Source organism: Portunus trituberculatus, chromosome 18 (assembly GCF_017591435.1).
Source record: "Portunus trituberculatus isolate SZX2019 chromosome 18, ASM1759143v1, whole genome shotgun sequence".
NCBI classification, from domain to species: Eukaryota; Metazoa; Arthropoda; class Malacostraca; order Decapoda; family Portunidae; genus Portunus; species Portunus trituberculatus.
Genome location: NC_059272.1, coordinates 13273912 through 13295868, shown reverse-complemented (window position 1 = coordinate 13295868; position 21957 = coordinate 13273912). Strand labels below are relative to the sequence as shown.

General features: G+C 37.1%; 1 protein-coding gene across 3 annotated transcripts in view; it reads right to left on the bottom strand.

Moving 5' to 3' along the window:
• The window catches only part of LOC123505448 (opsin, ultraviolet-sensitive-like), a 163272-nt gene that overhangs the window by 73902 nt on the left and 67413 nt on the right, over positions 1-21957 (bottom strand). For 2 of the 3 annotated variants that reach the window (XR_006675136.1, XR_006675137.1), the window contains exon 10: positions 13757-13870. Coding sequence is in view for 1 of the 3 variants with exons in the window: in XM_045256738.1 (XP_045112673.1) it covers positions 919-1031; positions 13757-13870 (227 nt within the window). In the remaining 2 variants the exon portion in view is untranslated. Of the gene's footprint in view, positions 1-918; positions 1032-13756; positions 13871-21957 lie in introns of all 3 variants that reach the window. The other variant, XM_045256738.1, reaches the window with a different exon arrangement.

The window sequence follows — 21957 nt, the reverse complement described above, 5'->3', positions numbered from 1 at the left end:
ATACATACATAACCAGGATCATGGGAACAAGACCTCAGGGTATTACTTTAGTCTTACACCAACAGCAACATGGCTTTTGTTACCCTTCTCATCTTTTAGAGCTTTTCATTTTGAGAAATTTGAATCCATACATACTCATCACAAACTGTTTATAACGTTGATAAAAATGTTTGAAAATTTATCACCTTTTGGAGAGAGTGAGCAACACCTATCCATGTGATGGACTGACAGGTGCTGAAGAATGCTGTTAAATGTGTTCATCCGTGTGTGTGTATTGTCATATAATTTGCGTACATGTGAAATGAATGGCAATGATTTGTTCTTTTGTTTGGGTATGCAGGCATTAACCAATAAAAATAATACAGAATAAATCTAGCCAATCAGAGCAGTTTGTGGAGAGAAGAAACTTTTTAAATTCAGTCTATGGAAGATGTCGCCTGGGAAGTGTTGCCTTAATCATATCCATTATATTGCCAGAATTTACAAAAAAAAATATGGTAATGACTTTATATTAATTTTTTAACATTGCCAGTCAGGGTAGACTAGTTTGTTTTGGTTAGATCCATTTAATTGTGTTAGATAAAATTAATTTTGTTCTGAGGAAGACATAATATCAGTGATGCATGTCACTTCAACTAGGGTACATGTGCTAGGTTAGATTAGGTTAGGTTAGGTTAGATAAGTTCAGGTTTAGGTTTGGTTAGTGCAGATTCATTCAAAACAGGTCTAAATATACTGGAAAAATACTTTGTTTTATCACAAAATCATGTTTCTGTAATAGACGGGAAGGAAGTTAAAAAGACACGGATTTGCGATAGAAATGAAGTGCATATTCATTTAAAACAAGTTGAAATCTATCAGAAAACATTAACTTCATCCCAAAGTGAAGTGTTGGTGTAACTGTAAAAATTTACCAACCTTGAAACCTCCACAGGCGGTAGGAGCTACCAGCAAACAATGACCAGCAGCCCGCCGTCAGCTTAAGAGAGGCTGGGGATGGCTGAATGTGGGCAGCCATAACCCCGTTGCGCCTGCAATTGGACGCTCTGAACTTAAACTTTCAGCAGGGTATATTAAGTGAAATGTCGATGAAATTTTCGGTTTCTGACATATCTCAACTTACATGAATTATGGTAGTCATTGTTTTAAATGAATTACATTGAGAAACATGTAAAATAAACTATAATTTTATCAGCATGGAAGAATAATATATAAAAAAAATATCTAAGCGTTATTGTAAGTTTTTTAACAAAGGTATTATGTAATTCTACTTATAAATGACAAGTTTTAAGATATACATTCATGTGGAATGCAAAGACATTATGAATATACCAGATAGAAAAGCAAACATCATATTGTTTGAGAAGGGTGCCATCCACTGATACCACTTTAGCCTTTTTCCATGGGCCAAAACTGAATTTTTTTTTTGTTTATAACGACTATGAAGGAGAAATTTTTTGCAGTAATTGCGATAATGTCTGCATACACCACCACTTTATGCTTAGATACCCTCAAAACTCCTTAAAACATTGGTAATGTACAGGATCTGCAGTTGAAAATGCTATTAACTGGCAACAGTACCACACCATGATAGCCACAATAACAACAACTCAAACTTCAAAACAACGGGCTGGCAGGCTGAAGGATCAACACTCTCCAAGAAAACTCTCTCAACTCAATAAAAGACAAGTAATTTTGATTCTGCTGTTAGTCAAGCTTAGTATTTGTTCATTCTAGAGACAGAAATTCAAAGTAGATGCCAAGACATGGTTAAACAATCTTACTGTGCACCAAGCCTGACATCAGCAAAAATTTACATCTCCACATGAAACCCTTTTTACATCATATCTGATTGAGACAGAGCCTCAGTCTCCAAATGAAAGCATAATAGATAAAAGCATTAACAGGCTTTGAATTCTGTATGTACACCACTAATGCACAATGTACTAATTTGCTATACATACTGCAGCTTTTTTTAAGTTGATACAGGAGAAATTGGTGCTAACAGTTTTTATAGTATATGCAACCACACGTGATTGTATGCTTATTTTTGTTTTATGTAATATAATTAGATATATACATATGTTGGCAATATGCATTGCATTTAGAGTTTGTGAGGTCAGGGTCTTGATGGTGTTGGAGGAGCTCCGCACTATCCTTAAGTCCCTCGATATGACAATTAACACACTGCTAAGAAACTCCTCCACTAAAGAGTAGGATGAGGGGATGCTGGGATTTCCCTTTGAATCACAGAATTAATATTGCTTCACTTGAATCCAAACTGCTTGATCCCAGTGAAGAGAAGAAAGTTGTAAGTAAATTATGTTACCTTAATCTTAATATATATCATTATCCTTGCATGGGAAGGAAGAATTCTGGGTAAATTTTTATAGTTACACCCTTGAGGGGTGAATATGGAGCTGAACAAGCAGTTTTCTTAAGTTTTTGAACTAAGTGGAAAGTAATCTGAGTGTACATATTACTTATTTTAAACTAGTTTATGGTAAGCACTGGAGTGATGACTATTTGTGAATGATTGTGTGTGTTAGATTAGGTATAAGAATTTTCTTTTCCATTTCAGATTGCTTATTTTTGTATGATATGGGGTGCTAACCTCTAAGACACAGTAAAATAAAGCGCATTCTTATGTATGCTATGACAAACTCCTTGGCTATGCAATACAACTGGTGTGGCAAAGGAGAGAAACAGAGCTTTGGCATCTTGAAGTTGAAGGATACCATTATCAGTAAGTATAGCAGTTAAATTTGCTTGAATCTATTTATCCATTCTTTTCTCTCTTACACCTCACTCTCTCCAGGAATGTTCTGCAAGGGAGTGGCCACGGCAGAAGAGCTTCCTCCTCTCTCTGTCCATACACTCCCTCTTTGCTTGTTATAGCACTCAAGGAAAATATTTGAGTGGTGTTTCTTTCATGTGACATATCAGTAACATTTCTATATTGTCATTACTACATAAGCCTTGTATAGATGGTAGTGCATAGTAAAGTGTAGGTAAGGCAACCAAATGTTCAAGGTTTCAGAAACTGTGACTGTATTAAATTTTAAAGAGGGGATAAATAAGAATTAACTAATTTTTTTTTTTTTTTTTTTTTTTTTTTTGACAAAGTGTGCACAAGTATCCAGACTATAGGCATACAACAGCAGCTTCTGTCGAAATCATTACGAAATAATGGTTCCACAGAGACAGAGACCAAGATAGAGGCAATGAAGGAGGGACGTAAGTGTAAACAACTAAAAAGTGTGAACACACAGAAATAATGCTGAAGCTTTGCAGGTCACAGCTTTGAGTGTTATGCATGCATCACATAACATAAGTATCCTGTTAATAACTGAACTTTGGAAATGTTTGCAATTTTCTACTACCTCACCTACACACCTGTGTGAATCAGGAACACAGCTTAAGAGAATAAACTATAATAGACTGTCATATTGCCCTCTACAATATAGTGCTATTATGTACCTAGTATTAGTATACTGAAAGTATGAATTAACAAAATGGTGGGACCACTACCTTATGGTGCTCTGATCTGCCTATGACTAGTACATAGTACCACACTGAAACCACTAAAAAGATTTGGTGTGAACATGACATGAATTACATAGGCATACAGTTAGTTTTGAACAGAGAACCTTGCCATTATTTTCTTGTGCTAATAATTGCTTCTAACACTAAAAATCTGACATGGTACTCTGCAGGACTATTGATGTTTGGATGTGTAAGTGTTAAAAGTCACCTCGTAGCTCTGAAAGACCAGGTCTCCATGTAATCACTACTAAATATGGAAAGGGATTAGTTTCTGTTCTGATTTCAGACATTACATAAGAAGCATTATTTGCATCATGTTGAGTTTCTTACATATATAGATTAAGTGACATATGCCTTACCCGAGTCAGTACTTTACCTCTGTAAGGAGTCACACATTTGCCAAGAGTTTGGGAATAAAATTTTGTGATATTACTTTTTGCAATTGTATGTCTAAAGGTGGCCATACACGTTCAAAAAAAGCGTCAAAATTTTGCATCAAAATTTTGACATGTAACTTTGATACAAAATTTTGATGCATAATTGCCCACACGTTTAGGCGTTTTTCCCATCAAAATTTAGTATAGTCAAAATCTTCGACATGGATGCATCAGTGGCCATAGCACTAGTGTTCGCATTGGACTCTGATAAACCTCCTGGTAAATGTCGGAAATGGTCAAAAGACTGGTTTTTAAAACGGGAAACCTACAGACATGTCAATTTGTTTGCAGATTATTTATTTTTTTCTTCAGATCTTCTACTATGGCGGAAGTAAAATGCTCACGATATTTCTGCAGTAGAATGTCATAGGCCTCGGCTTTCTTAGCACGATTACTATAATTATCCGACTTAATTCTCCACAAGGCTGGCAAAGTCCGATACACTCTTAAAACTTCAATAAAAAATTTCTTTTCGGCCTCCTTCTTCGCAGACATGGCGATCCTGTCTCCTCGTCGGTCACCTGCGAACTAAACAGTTTGATCAAAATTTTGACAGGAGCCTACACTGCATTTTTTTTTCCAAGGTACAAGGCTGTACATGTCAAGTGCCTGGCATGAGGCCACCTCAATCTCTTATAAAGAGAACATTGGCCCTATATACTATAAATACATTGACAAACTTCTATACATCTGAGGTACTCATAATACAGCAGGTTCAGTAGGTTTTGTGTTATCACAGAACTGTATTTTATTTAATTTGCTTCTGTATTATTATGGCATCATTAATTTGTACACCAGTCAAACATATAATTCTTTGTGTTGCATTATATAGTCACAGTTTGAATTTGTTACTCTGATGGAAATACTATCAATAGGAATAACCATCATATTTTCAGATTTCTTATATACATTTTTTTCTTTTAAGTTGGGACTACTGCATATATATATATATATATATATATATATATATATATATATATATATATATATATATATATATATATATATATATATATATATATAAGCTACCAATAAGAATAAATATTATATTTCCAGATTTCATATACGCAATTTTTTTTTTAAATGCTCATATATTTTTTAAGGTGGGACCACTGCATATATGTATACTTTTATATCTCAGTATACACAAGTAATGGGTTTATCATTACTTTGTACAAGAAAGCTGTGTTTTAGTTTCAAGTTATTAAAATTCTTGCTGAGTCTATATGTACAGAGAATACTATGAATTAACATATATCCTAATATTTCTTATATATTTTTGTTTTAATTGAGCCTTTTTAGTGTTTTTGGACCATACAGTTTTGAGCAGGTTATGGCAGTAATTACTGAGTTGGCCATCCCTAAAAGGCCCTCTTAAAAAACAATGAGCAAGACTGGCAGCGGGCCTACATCAATGGCCTGTGGAGGGCCAGTGGTTTGAGGTACATAAGGACTGCGGAGGGCCACTCTTATTATTTGATGGGATTGGTGCCAGGTGGTCTTAATTAGGATGGCAGTCAGGGATCTGAATCACATGGAAATTGGGGAACCATGTACCAGGTAAACATAACTCCTGGTTCCGTGTACCGGGTCCCGATTCCCCAGTCTTTCTTGGAAGAGCATCTCCATGCCCCTCATCAACAAACGGTGGAGAAGACATAGCATGGAAAGTAATCAAACATCGTGACTGCAGTGAGCTATGTGAATGTCGTCAGCCGGAAAACAAATGGGAAGACTGAAATTCTGGATTCCCAGAAAAGAGGTATAAGGCTACACTTGTGGGACGGCACTGCCATATAGCGGGAGGTGATTGCAATCATTTGATTTACTTAAGCTGGGTTAATTTCTCGAGAGCATGTATGCCTAATTAGAAGAAACAGGTTTTCTGTGAAAAAAAACCTTCCTTCCCTCTCAATAGTAGAACTCTCACTCTACCAATGTTCTTTATCTTACACATGAGTCCCTCATGTACATAGCATCTTGTTCAAAGCGATCTTTTTTAAATTCTTGAATATACCATTTATTCATCCATTTCTCTCTTGTACAATATAAATTATTCTTGAATAAAAACAGATCAGGTTAGTTGTAAACGATCACCCCTCTACGAAATCCAAATCAACTTTCATTTCTCTTTCCATTTTCATCCAGAAATTTCATCCATCTGTCATTCACAATTTTTTTTCACATTTTTGTCACGACTCATGTTAATGCTGGTGTAATTCTGTGTTTGTGTTTGTGTGTGTGTGTGTGTGTGTGTGTGTGTGTGTGTGTGTGTGTGTGTGTGTGTGTGTGTGTGTGTGTTTCACTGTTTAATCTGCTGCAGTCTCTGACGAGACAGCCAGACGTTACCCTATGGAACGAGCTCAGAGCTCATTATTTCCGATCTTCGGATAGACCTGAGACCAGGCACACACCACACACCGGGACAACAAGGTCACAACTCCTCGATTTACATCCTGTACCTACTCACTGCTAGGTGAACAGGGGCTACACGTGAAAGGAGACACACCCAAATATCTCCACCCGGCCGGGAAATAGAACCCCGGTCCTCTGGCTTGTGAAGCCAGCGGTCTAACCACTGAGCTATCCAATTTTTCTTTAAAACTATGCACACTCATTGCTGACACCACTTCCTCACTCAAACTGTTCCAAGTCTCAACACATCTTTGCGGGAAACTATATTTTTTAACATCTCTCAGACATCTTCCCTTCCTCAGTTTCTTACTATGCGATCTTGTGCTTCTAGTGTCATATTCTTCTCTCAGGATCAGTTTCTCATTATCCACTTGATCCATTCCATTAATCAATTCAAAAACTTGTATCAGATCCCCTCTTTCTTCTCTTCTCTGTTCCAGGGTTGGTAGATCCATAGCTTTTAGTCTCTCCTCATATGTCATCCCTTTAAATTCTGGAACCAGTCTTGTAGCCATTTTTTGTAGTCTCTCCAATTTCCTTATATATTTCTTTTATGAGGGGTCCACACTACTCCTGCATATTCCAATCTGGATCTTATTATAGTACTTATCAATTTCTTCATCATTTCTTTGTCCATGTAGTGAAATGCTAAACCAATATTCCTTAGCAAATTATATGTCTCTCTGAAAATTCTATCAATATGGCTTACCAGTTGAGTGTTTTCTTCCATTGTCACTCCCAAGTCCTTTTCCTTTATTACTTTTTCTAGTTCTACTCCATCTCCCATCTTATAGATTCTCACTGGTCATTTTTCACTTTCTCCCATTTCCATGACATGGCTTTTGTCCACATTGAATTCCATCTCCCATTTTTTGCTCCATTTCCAGATCTTGTTTAAGTCTTCCTGCAAACAGATTTATGTAGTTGTTCACTCCCTCTGGCATGTCGTTTATATATATGAGAAAAAGTATAAGCGCCAATACTGACCCCTGTGGCACTCCGCTTTCTACTGCTCTCCACTTGGACTTCATATCTTTAACTATCATCCTTATTTCTCTCCCCCTCAAGTAATTTTCCATCCATCTCAATGTGCTTCCTTTTAAGCCACCCTTCTCCTCTAACTTCTATAGTAATCTTTCATGTGGCATTTTATCAAACGCCTTTTTTAAATTAAATAAATACAGTCAATCCATCCCTCTCTCTCTCTCTCTTGTACTTTATCAACTATTCTAGAGTAGAAACTCAATAAATTTGTTACACATGACCGACCTTTTCTAAAACCAAATTGGCTATTTGATAATAATTTGTTGTCTTCAAGAAACTCAATCCATTGTTTCTTTATTACTTTTTCACACATCTTGCATATTACACTAGTTAGTGATACCGGTCTGTAATTTAAAGGTTCTTCCTTCCTTCCGCTCTTATATATGGGAACCACCTCAGCTCTTTTCCATTCTACTGGTACTGTTCCATTTTCTATTGAGCATTTTATGATGTTGTATATAGGACTTGCTAGTTCTTCCTACATTCTTTCAGTATTCTGCCTGAGACTTCATCCGGTCCCATTGCCTTCTCCTCATCTAATTCCGTCATCAACTCTTTTATTTCAAGCTTGGTTACTTTAATCTCTTTCATATGGACAGTCTCTCTATTACCCTGTGGTCTTTCAAATTTGGATTCCTTAGTAAAGACCTCCTGAAATTTACTATTTAACAGTTCTGCCATACTTTTGGGTCTTCCACCATCCGTTCTCTCCTTTTAACCTTTCTATTGTTTCTTTTTGCCTTATTTTTCCATTTATGAATCTGTAGAACAATTTTGGTTGTTCCTTACATTTTTCGACAATGTCCTTTTCATAGTTCTTTTCTTCTTCCTTTCTCACCTTAGCATATTCATTTCTTGCTGTTTTGAAGTTTTCCTTATTTTCTGGATTTCTGTTTCTTCTCCACCTTTTCCATGCTCCATCTCTTTTCTCCTTTGCCCTAGCACACCTTGCATTAAACCAATCTTTCTTTCCTTCTTCTTTAGGTCTATATTTTGGGACATATTCCCTGACTCCTGTTTTGTATATTTCCAAAAATAAGTTATATTTCTCTTGAACCGTTAATGAGTTTTCCATCTCCTCCCAGTCTACGTTTTTAAAATAGTTCTTGAGATTCTCAATATCAGCCTTTCTGTAATTTAATCGGTCTCCTTTGTATGATTCATCTCTATCTTCCTTTCCTTCTTCTATATCCATTTCTAATATTACATGGTCACTCTTTCCCAATGGGCACTTATATCTTATATCATCTTTCATTTGTATATCCCTTGTAAAAACTTGGTCCAATCTCGCCGGCTCATCGTTTCCTCTGAATCTTGTGTTTTCCTTTACTTTTTGGACCATCATATTATCTATCATTAGATTCAGGAATCTGTCTCCCCAGGCTTTTTCCCCGATACCACTTTCATAATTTTCCCAGTCCACCTCCTTACAGTTGAAATCTCCTACTAATATCACTTTTCTCCTTTTTTTAATGATTCTCGTAAGATTGGTCCATGAATTTGTTTTTGGTGGCACATATGTTCCAATGATTGTTAACTCCTTTTTATTAATATGTATCTTAATATACAGTATTTCTGATTTTCCTTCCACTTGATTTACCACCATCTCTTTCCTTAACATCATCATGACTCCCCCTCCTTTTTTACCCACTCTGTCTCTCTTCCATATATTATACCTTTTATCTATGTCTATTTTTATTGCCTCATTTAACTTTGTTTCCACCAGGCATACAATATCTGGTTCTTCTTTCTTTAAGTAATCTCTTAATTCTAATTTACTTGATAAAACCCCATCTATGTTCGTATACATCATTTTTAATCTCTTGTTCTTATCATTTTTAGTTAAACTTGCTCCATTTTTTTCTCTTCCTTCTCTTTTATATACCATTTCCTTACCCTGTCTCCTATAATTCTCCAGAAAAATGCCTTTTTCTCCTTCTCTGACCTTTCATTATTTTTTCCCTTGTTTCTGTATGTGTGTGTGTGTGTGTGTGTTTTTTTTTTTTTTATATCATTTATATTGTATTTATATATATATATTGTATATTCTAGCATCATATGTCCTGTCTCCACATCTCCACTTATTTAATTTTTCCTTAAAGTTATGCACATTATGTGCTGTAACAACTTCATTATCCAATGCATTCCATTTTTCCACTGTTTTGTGTGGAAAACTGTATTTTCCAATATCCTTCACACACTGCTTCATCCTGATCTTCTTTTCATGTCCTCTTGTCCTTCTATCATCTTCTGTCAACAGCACCAGGTCTTCTTTGTCTATCTTTTCAATATCATTTACTATCTTATACAAGCAACCTCCGCTTAATGAAGGTTCACACAACGAAATTTCGCTACAACGAAGGTTTCATTTTACTACCATCTGCTCGTTTAACGAACACTAAACTCGCTTTAAAGAAGTTTTATCCAGGTATTTTTTTCCAAGTTTGAAAGCCCATCTGTGTGTGTGTGACAGGCTTTGAATACACCAGCGTTTTGTGACAACACGCACACTCCCTCTTCAAAACAATAGCTCAGCAGCAGCTGTCTTCCCTCGCTCAACTTACCACCAAAACGCCCTGCAATGTCACCTAGCGTTGCTAAGAAGACCAGGATGTCTCTTACTCTCGAAGTGAAGCTGGATATAATTCACAGACATGAGAGGCGGGAAAACTAATAGCATTGCTCGCCACCATCTTGACTCCATCTACTGTCTCTACTATTTTCATGTGAGCAGACTCTGTTAAGAAGGCTGATGAGACCGTATCTTCCTGGCAAGCTAAAAGAACCACCTGAACTCGTGACTCTACAATGGATAAAATGGAGAGGCTTGTGGAAATATGGTACATAAGTTTTGTATGTGATACAATGATGCACCCTTTGTTTACATTCCATAGATTGCCGGTTAGTGTCTTTCCCGTTTCACTCTCCCTCCCTTCATAAATTTAAGCTCATCAACATTATAAAGTTACATACATACATTAGTGTACATTATAATGACTTAGATTAAACTGCCTAAATGTATAACTTCATAATTTCTATTTTCATTAAACCTTTCACTGTACTATGATGCACTCTCGCTTTGTTTTCTCTCAATGGAAGTTCAAGTCAGGGGTTAAACTTGTTATAATCGGTTCATTTTATGAAGTTTCGCTTAACGAAGGGTTTTTTAGGAACGTAACCTCTTCGTTATAAGCGGGGGTTGCCTGTACATTGTTATTAGATTCCCACGTTCTCTTCTATCTTGTAAGGTTGGCAGTCCCATTTCCTTCAGTCGTTCTTCATATGCAAGGTCCTTTAATTCCGGCACCATCTTTGTAGCAATCTTCTGTATCCTTTCTAATTTTCTTGTATCCTTTTTAGAGCTCGGAGACCATACCACTGCTGCATATTCCAGCCTTGGACGTATCATGCTTGTGATGATTTTTTTCATCATATCTTTATCCATGTAATGAAATGCCACTCTTATATTAGTCAACATTTTATATGATAGTCCAAATACCTTGCTTATGTGTTTTCCGGTGGATCAGATTTTCCTGTATGATCACTCCCAGATCTTTTCCTCTTTAGTCTTCATTATTTGTTCCTCCCCCATCAAATAGTTCCATACTAGTCTTCTCTTACTCTTTCCTAGTTCCATTATGTGACATTTCTAGGCATTAAACTCCAATTTCCACTTCCTGCTCCACTCACAGATCTTGTTTATATCTTCCTGCAACAGCAGACAGTCTTCTCTGGTTTTGATAACTCTTAGCAGCTTTGCATCATCAGCAAATAAATTTGTATAACTGTTGATCCCAACATGAATGTAGTTTACATAAATCTGAAACATAACGAGTGTTAACACTGAGCCTTGTGGCACTCTGCTAGTTACTTTACCCCAAGATGAGTATGTATCTTTGATCACAGTTCTCAGTTCCCTATCCTTCAAATAATCTCTTGTCCATTCGAGCAAAGTTCCTCGCAATCCTCCTATGTTCTCTAGTTTCCAAAGTAGTCTTCCATGAGGACTTTATCAAAAGCCTTTTTAATATCCAAGTATACTGTGTCTACCCATCCATCTCTGTTTTCAAGTCCTGCTATAACTCTCGAGTAGAAGCTTAATAAGTTTGATACACATGATCACCCTGTCCTGAACCCAAATTGTCTGTTCAACATGACTTGCTCCTCTTCTAGAAATTTAATCCATTTTTCTTTGATAATTATTTCACATAACTTCCCAAAGACACTTGTAAAAGACATTGGTCTGTAATTTAATGGTTCAGTTGCCTTTCCTCCTTTAAATATCGGTATTACGTTGGCTCTCTTTCACTCTAGTGGAACTTTCTCTTCATTTAGTGAACTTGTAATTATTTCGCAAATTGGATCCGGTAGTTGCTCTTTACATTCTTTTAACACCCATCCTGATACACCATCTGGCCCCATTCCTGATACACCATCTGGCCCCATTGCTTTTCTGACTTCCAACTTATCCAATAACCTTCCAATATCCTCTTTGTGCACTGCAATCTCATGTAATCCTTGGTAATCCCATGTCCTATTAGGTTCTATGAAATCATCTTCTGCAGTGAACACCATTTTGAAGCACTCATTCATTATTTTGCACATTTCCTTCTCTGTTTGGTATGTCTTCCCTTCTTTAATTATCAATTGTTTCCTTATTCTTTGTTTTGCCGTTTATAAGCTTGTAGAAAAGTTTGTGTTCATCTTTGCTTTTATTCACTACATCTTTCTCAAAGTTTCTTTCTTCCTCTGTCCTTACTCTAATATATTCATTTCTGGCATCTTTGTACTGCCATCTGTTATAGTAATTTCTCTGCTTTATAGGTTTCTTCCACGCTTTATCTTTTGCCTTTTTTGCTTGTATGCATCTAGCATTGTACCAAGCTTTGTGGTCCGTTTGTGTGTGTGTATTTATTTACCTAGTTGTATTTACCTAGTTGTAGTTTTACAGGGCTTGGGCTTTATGCTCGTGTGGCCCCGTCTCCATATCTACACTTATCAAATTTTTCTTTAAAACGATGCACACTCGTTGCTGACACCACTTCTTCACTCAAACTGTGGAAATCTTATACAGGCAACCCCCACTTAACAAAGGTTCACACAATGAAATTTTGCTACAACAAAGGTTTCATTTTACTACCATCTGCTTGTTTAACAAACACTAAACTCACTTTAACGGAGTTTTATCCAGGTATTTTTTTCCAAGTTTGAAAGCCCCGCAGTATCACGCAAGCCGACAGGCTTGTCTGTGTGTGAAGCTATCCATTGTCTTCCCTTGCAATAAGTAGGAGAAATTTTGTAGACATTGGCTCTGAATTTCAAAAAGTTGATGAATTCTTGCCATTCCTGATGTGACCACATCCCAAAGCTTATAGATCTATGACTGTCAACCCCAAGCTTTTGCTGGATTTATCTCTGTACAAAAGGAGATTGGGACTGAAACCTTGAATGATGTTCTCCATTGAAGACCAACACTAAAGCTTTGTCTGGAAGAAGACAAATCACAAGATGTGATTTGTCCATCTGGTTCTGGACCTAATGATAGTGGAGTTGGATCCATATCTGACCAACAGGGATAGTGAAGACAGGTGCCTCAACAGGCACAGCCATTGCAGAGCTATAGCTGATATCTGCTCTCTATTAACCAGGGAAGCATCTTTGTCCTCCTTTGAGATGGGGAAACTTTTAAAGCCACAGAATAGTGACTCATTCCCAAGAAGAAAGTAGTTTGAATTGGAACTAGCTAGATCTGAATTCTTGTAATCTATCACAATGCCCAAGTCTGAACACTGACAGAAGATTGAGCCTTGACACAATGTCTAGAACAAAATTTTGGACACAGCACAAGGAGTGAATTGGGACTTTAAGGTGCTGCACACCATTCATGAAAAAAAAAGAAAAAGAAAAGACAGCCTTTCTCAAAAGAAATTTTTTACCTTCAGAAAGGATACAAGAGAAGTAAGGATCAACAGTGGACAGCTGTCATTTTACAATGTCAACAGACACCTGGTAAGCCCATAATATCCTCTTAGAGAGATTGGATGGCAGTATCTGATCCAGAAAAATCTATGTCCTTCCACAAATGATATTGATATGTTAATGCATAAATTTTATTGTTTTTGAAAGTGCATGTGGTGGTAACGGTATATTTGTTGTGATTCTAAGGAAAAAGAGTATATAAATTGTGCCTGTGAGCTAACATGTACCCTGCATGGATTTTACTGGCATCATTTGACTTAATTTTTGTGATGTGTTATACCTATTAGAAAGGTCTTCTAGAAGTGGGAAGTCAAAGAAAAATAAAGGTAACTTACATGTGATCAAAGTGAGTGGTGACACAGGCAGGCAGCGGCTGGTCATTCTCCTTTACTCTGCCTGAGGTGCCATGATAGCCAACCAACTTTGGTAGGAATCTCTTCAGCTCTTTCCTAGAAAATTAATGAAAACAACATACTATTTGAGTAATCTATTCATGCATATCAACAACTATCAATATGGAGACTGAGTTTTATGGAGATAAGCTCAGCCTTCTAATTTTGAGACAAAATGTGATGCTTTTTCAAATTAAAATACATAGTTTTTATTTCCAGAGAGTACATGAAAGTGTCTGTTTTCAATTTCCAATGGAATGATCTAATATCATTACCATTCCATATTGGGGTAGAGCAAACTTTGTATTGTTCAATGCATCAAAAAATAAAATAAATAAATAAAATAATTTTTCCATCTATAAATATCAGCTCACCACAACCTTTCAGACAACTATCCCCTCTTCTTCCGTGACACTCAACTGCCCCTCTCTTCTACACTTAACATACTTTGTCTCTCCTTTACTTTAAAACCTAATCTGTAAACTTCACATCTCATTTCTGGCTAAAACAGCTTCTGTGAAGTCTGACGTTCTGAGGCGTCTCCACCAGTTTTTCTCACCTCACCAACTTTTAACTCTGTAAAGGGACCTTATGCATCCATGTATGGAGTATGCTTCACATATATGGGAGATTCCACTCATACTGTTCTTTTAAAGAGAGTTAAATCAAAAGCTTTTCGTCCTATCAACTCGCCTAAAGACAGATTCACACATGCCAATTTGTGACTGAAATTTTACGTCAGTAGAATTTCTGACTCAAAATCAGTGCCCAGCGACTGGAGAAACCAGTCCCAAAACAAGACCAACATAGCCTTGTTAGTCAATTTGCGACTTTACTTACGTTGTAAAGTCACAGAGTAAGCTTTGAAAATGTGGTCTCCAGGTAAATAGAAGATGTTAGAGTTGGTGAGGGAAAAAGAACACATCTGGGACCGCAGAAATTAATTGTACAGCTAAAAAAGCTTGTGCAAAGCATCGTTCAATGAAACAGCTGTGACTCTGCAAGACCTTTTTCCCTCAATGCAGGATGTTGTTGGAGGTGAGGATTAAAGACTTGTCAGGATTTCATTTTATTGTAATTCTGCGTAGTCTTCTTAAGATTAATAATTTTCTTATGAGAAATGTAGGCTAATTTAGAGTGTGGTAGACATTCCTTTAATTCTTTCCTTCTACTTAGCCAGGGACATATCTGCAGACATTTTCTTTTCTGTTGACTCTTCCGGTACACCAAAAGAAGAGCAACCACAGCTTTATCATCTTCACTGGAAGAAGATATCTTGGAGGGTAGCTGTTTGTTTACATTCACTTCCCGCCAAGGCACTAACTAGTCGATACTTTCCAGTCTGACTAGAAGGGATAAAATGGAAACTCTAGACATAAAATTTCAGTTGCAAATTGGCAGGAGTGAACCCGCCTTAACTGACTGTCATCAGTCATTACTGCAATGTTGCATCCCTTTTTATTTTCTACTCTTCTGATCTTGATAACTACATGACGTAATTCCCTCCTCCCACGGTCTCGCTTTCGTTGTTCTTTTTCTTATCCCTGTCTATTCATCTCTCTAATGCAAGAGATGACCAGTAGCATCCTCAATCATGGACAATGATTACTTTAAAAAAGGAAGGGAGTAAGCATAGCCAGCCAAACAGTTGGAAAAACTTTTTAAATATCCTAATTTCTGAGACATTTTGAGGCCACATCTAGTTTATATTAAGGCATTATGTAGTGTAACTGTGTTACTTGAAATTTAATAATGTCTCTTACACTGTTTTTCTGCCCGTAGGTACTGACATTAGTAGTAGTACTGTATAACTGTTATTTATTAATATATTGGTAAAATAGGAATGGACATCTTACCATGAAAAAAGCACAACAAAACACACACACACACACACACACACACACACACACACACACACACACACACACACACACACACACACACACACACAAAAAAAAAAAAGACCTTGGGGTGACAATTACCAATGACCTATCGCCAGAGAGACATATAAACAAAATAATTGGAGAAGTATTGAACTTATTGAGGAACATAAGAGTGGCGTTCGTATATTTAGATGAAGAAATGATGAAGAAAATAATTACTGCAATGATAAGACCGAGGCTTGAATATGCAACAATACAGTGGGCTCCGAACTTAAAGAAACACATAAGGAAACTAGAGAAAGTACAGAGGGCTGCAACGAAAATGGTGCCTGACTTAAGAGATTTGACTTATGAAGACAGACTGAAAAGAATGCAACTTCCAACCCTGGAAAACAGAAGAGAAAGGGAGACCTGATAGCAATATACAGAGTGATGATTGGCATGGAAAAAATGGATAGGGAAGATCTGTGTATGTGGAATGGAAGAATGTCGAGAGGGCATGGAAAAAACTAAAAATGGCCACTTATAGGAGAGATGTGAAAAAATATAGCTTCCCTCATAGAAGGGTGGAAGCATGGAATAGTTTAGAAGTGGAAGTGGTCAACGCAAGGAATATTCATGATTTTAAGAAAAAGCTGGACATTAATAGATATGGAGACGGGACAACACGAGCATAGCTCTTTTCCCGTATGTTACAATTAGGTAAATACAATTAGGTAAATACACACACAGGAAGTGGTTCATAACCCAGAAAAGTACAGCAAGAAAGGACTAAAGAAACTTACGTATGAGCGGAATGTAATGTATTCCAACATAAATGGAGTGATATCGGGGATTTTAGAACTCAACGATTACTTGAGGGACAAGAACCCAGATATTGTGGGTCTTACTGAAACAAAACTGAGAGAGGGAGAAGACCTGATGATGGTTGGAGAAGGGAAATATAATGTTTGGAAAAGAAATAGAGTAGGTAAGATGGGAGGAGGAGTGATGTTGCTGGTTAAAAAGATATAAAGGTGGATCAAGTGAAAGAAGGTATGGGAAAGGCAGAAGTGCTAAAGATCAGAGCAGAAACTAATGAAGGAAAAAGAGGCACTACATAGTGGTGTACGTACCACCTAAGACAAATGCATGGTCAGTACAGGAATATGAAGAAATGATAAGTGATACAGGAACATGTCTGGAAGAAATGTTGGGTGGCTGTGAACGAACTATAATGATGGGAGATTTTAATTGTAAAGAGGTGTGTTGGGAGGACTGGTCAATGGAAGGATCAGAGACAACATGGGAAATACACTATTGACACTGGCAATGGAAAATGTGTTAACTCAGTGGGTCAAAGAAGATACTAGGTTTGGAGGAGAGGGAGCATCGTCAAGACTGGACTTGGTCTTTAGTACAGAGCCAATGGTCATTGAGGAGATGAGGGTGGAGTGCCCTTTAGCAAAGAGTGATCATGCAGTTTTGGAGTTCAAGGTGATAGATGAAGAGAAATCTAGAAGAAATGAAGAATATAAAGTGGGAAGATGGAATTATGCCAAGACAGATTTTGGAAACCTAAAGAAATTCTTTCAAGAGACAAATTGGATGAAATTCAAGAGTGCTAAGGAGCAAATGAAAAGTGGAAGGAATTTATAAAAATATACAAAGAAGGTGAGAAAAATTTGTACCAATAAGACAACATAGAGAAGTTGGAAAGCAGGACTGGTTTAACGATAGATGTGAAAAGGCTAGAACAAGAAAAGAGGATGCATGGAAGAGGTGGAGAAGGAAAAGACGGATTAAGCAGTGGGAAAGTTACAAAAGAGCAAGAAATGAATATGTGTTGATTAGAAGAGAAGAAAGAAAGAAACAAGAAAAGGATATAATTGATAAATGTAAAGACCAACCAAGGCTTTTTACAGACATGTGAACAACAACATCAAAAATAGAGAAAGTATTGAAAGTTTAGAAGTAAATGGAGTATGCAGTGAAGATCCCAGGAAATGGCAGAGGCTATGAATGGATGCTTTGGAAGGTATTCACAAAGGAGACTGCTTTTGACAAACCACTGGTAATGGAACAGAAAGGGATTATGAAGGAGTTTCAAGTAACTGTGGAGGAGATCAAGAATATGATGGGGAGTTTAGAAGTGAGAAAAGCTGTGGGACCTGATGGGGTATCAGGATGGATTTTAAGAGAATGCAGGGAGCAACTGGCAGAAAAAGTTTGTGAAGTAATTGATGCCTCATTAAGGGAAGGTGTAGTGCCCCAAGACTGGAAAAGAGCTAACATTGTCCCAATCTATAAATCAGGTAACAAGACCAGTGTCACTTACAAGTGTGGTAGCTAAGATGTGTGAGAGGGTGGTGAAGAATAGATGGACAGACTTCTTGGAGAAAAATGACATACTTTGTGAGTGTCAATTTGGTTTTAGAAAAGGGCGTTCATGCACAACAAACCTGATATGTTACTATTCGAGGGTGATAGATGTAATACAGGAAAGAGATGGTTGGGCTGATGGAATATATCTGGATTTAAAAAAGGCCTTTGATAAGGTACCACACCGGAGACTGATCTGGAAACTTGAAATGGTAGGAGGAGTGCATGGCAGTTTACTAAAATGGATGGAAGACTTTTGGTAGGAAGAGAAATGAGAACAATAATTAAGGACAGACCATCAGAATGGGGCTTGGTGGAGAGTGGAGTTCCACAGGGATCAGTGTTGGCACCAGTAATGTTCGCGGTCTACATAAATGACATGGTGGATGGGGTGTCCAGTTATGTGAGCCTATTTGCAGACGATGCAAAATTGTTAAGAAAAGTGAGATGTGACAAAGATTGCGAACTACTCCAGGAAGACTTGGACAGAATATGGAAATGGAGCTGTACATGGCAAATGGAGTTCAACACGACAAAATGCAAGAAAATAGAGTTTGGCAAGAGTGAAAGAAGAATCAGGAGTATGTACAAGATAGGAAATGAAGACATAAAACCAGTCATGAAGAAAAAGACCTTGGGGTGACAATTACCAATGACCTATCGCCAGAGAGACATATAAACAAAATAATTGGAGAAGTATTGAACTTATTGAGGAACATAAGAGTGGCGTTCGTATATTTAGATGAAGAAATGATGAAGAAAATAATTACTGCAATGATAAGACCGAGGCTTGAATATGCAACAATACAGTGGGCTCCGAACTTAAAGAAACACATAAGGAAACTAGAGAAAGTACAGAGGGCTGCAACAAAATGGTGCCTGACTTAAGAGATTTGACTTATGAAGACAGACTGAAAAGAATGCAACTTCCGACCCTGGAAAACAGAAGAGAAAGGGGAGACCTGATAGCAATATACAGAGTGATGATTGGCATGGAAAAAATGGATAGGGAAGATCTGTGTTTGTGGAATGAAAGAATGTCGAGAGGGCATGGGAAAAACTAAAATGGCCACTTATAGGAGAGATGTGAAAAAATATAGCTTCCCTCATAGAAGGGTGGAAGCATGGAATAGTTTAGACGTGGAAGTGGTCAATGCAAGGAATATTCATGATTTTAAGAAAAAGCTGGACATTAATAGATATGGAGACGGGACAACACGAGCATAGCTCTTTTCCTGTATGTTACAATTAGGTAAATACAATTAGGTAAATACACTGTGTGTATTTGATATTGTGGAAACTTCCATACGAACAGGATTAGTCCCGAAAGAGTGGAAAAGAGCTGACATTGTGCCTATATATAAGAATGGTAGTAGAATGGAACCACTAAATTATAGACCAGTTTCGTTGACTAGTATATTGTGCAAGGTATGTGAAGAAGTAATTAAAGCTAAGTGGAGTGAGTATCTAGAAAGTGAAAACATTCTGAGTGAAAGACAGTTTGGTTTCAGAAAAGGAAGATCGTGCGTATCCAATTGATTATGTTTTTATTCAAGAGTGACTGATATACTACAACATAGAGAGGGATGGGTGGATGCTATCTACCTGGACTTGAGAAAGGCCTTTGATAAAGTACCACACAATAGACTGATGTGGAAACTAAAGAAGATTGGAGGAGTAAATGATAAACTAGCAAAATGGATGGAAAATTACTTAGTGGGAAGAGAAATGAGAACAGTGGTGAGAGGAAGGAAGTCTGAGTGGAAGAAGGTAACCAGTGGAGTTCCACAAGGGTTAGTGCTTGGTCCCATCATGTTTTTGATTTAAGTTAATGATATGCCAGTAGGAATTGACAGTTACATGAACATGTTGGCGGACGATACTAAAATTATGAGGAGAGTAAGGAATGTGGAAGATTGTAACAAGTTACAGGAAGATCTTGATAAAATATATGAGTGGAGTAAGGAGTGGCAGATGGAATTTAATATAGACAAGACCCATGTTATGAAAATGGGAAGAAGTAGATACAGACCAAACTAGGATTACAGGCTGGGTGATGAGAAAATTAAAGAGACCAATGAGGAGAAAGACTTAGGAGTAACCGTGCAAAACACTTTGTCACCGGAGAAACACATTAACAAGGTTTTTGGGAAAACATATAACATGCTTCAAAATATTGGCCTTGCGTTCCACTACATAGATGAAGGAATGATGAAGAAGATATTATGTACCTTAATAAGACCCCAGTTAGAATATGCAGCTTGTGTCTGGTCACTGCATATGAAGAAAAATGTGAAGAAGATAGAAAGGGTACAGAGGCTGGCAACAAGGATGGTACCAGGACTCAGGGAGTTAGACTATGAGGAAAGACTGAGGAAGCTGGGGCTGACCACATTAGAAGAGAGAAGAACAAGAGGAGACATGATAACTATGTATAAATTGGTGAACAAGATTGACATACTGGACAGAGAGTTGATTAAGGTGACCACAAGTAATCATCTTCGAGGACATGGAAAAAAGCTAATAAAAGACATCTGTCTAAATAACGTGAGAAAATACAGTTTCCCGCATCGTAGCATTGATAAGTGGAATAAACTGAGCAGTGATGTCGTTGATGCGGTGTGTGTCAATCAGATGAAAAAGAGATATGACAGGAATGGACAAGGAGACAGGACGCAGAGAGCTTAGCTTGGGCCCTGTAATACACAAATAGGTAAATACAAATAGGTAAATACACACACATACACACATACAATACTTTAGTTCAATGGGGAAAAGTGATCATGTGACATTAAAGATGCAAATCAAGGAGGAAGATGAGATAAGTTACAGAGAGGACTATAAAGGAGAGATTAAATTATGCAAGAGGGGATTTTGAAAAATTCAGTTATTTTGCTGATAGTGAGTGGAGTAATATTATGTGCAGGAAGACAGTACAAGAGAAATATGACATATTCTTAGAGAAATACAATGAAGGAGTGAAAAAGTTTGTTCCTGTTTATAGAGTTCAGAAAAAAATACATGCTTGGCACAATGCTAGATGCATACAAGCCAAAAAGACAAAGGATAAAGCGTGGAAGAAACTCTTAAAGCAGGGAAATGACTATAATAGTTGGCAGTACAAAGATACTAGAAATGAATGAGTAAGAAAGAAACTTTGAGAAAGATGTAGTGGATAAAAGCAAGGATGAACCCAAACTTTTCTACAAGTTTATAAACGGCAAAACAAAGAATAAGGAAACAATTGAAAAAACAATTAAAGAAGGGAAGACATACTAAACAGAGAAGGAAATGTGTGGAATAATAAATGAGTGCTTCAAAACGGTATTCACTGCAGAAGATGATTTCACAGAACCTAACAGGACATTGGATTGCCAAGGATTACAAGAGATTACAGTGCACAAAGAGAATATTGGAAAATTACTGGATAAGTTGGAAGTCAGAAAAACAATGGGGCCAGATGGTGTATCAGGCTGGGTGTTACAAGAATGTAAAGAGCAATTACTGGATCCAATTTAGAAAATAATTAAATTTCTAGAAGAGGAGCAAGTCATATCGAACAGACAATCTGGATTCAAAACAGGGCGGTCATGTATATTAAACTTATTAAGCTTCTACTCAAGTTATCTATTAATAAAGTTAATTCGGAAATTCCTTCACTCTCTGAATCTGGAAACACATTGCGGTTCAGCTAAATACTTACTTGTAGCGCTGGAGAGAGGACGGCAGAGTCTTCACCTGGAGGCGTGTATTTACGATATCCGCATAACGTAATGGCGGTTTCACACGTGCCAATTTGCGACTGAGAATTTATGTAAGTAGAGTTTTCGACTCATCTTTTTAAGTCGGAAAGTGTTACACGCCTTGGCGGGAATTGAATGCAAGCTAACAGCTACCCGC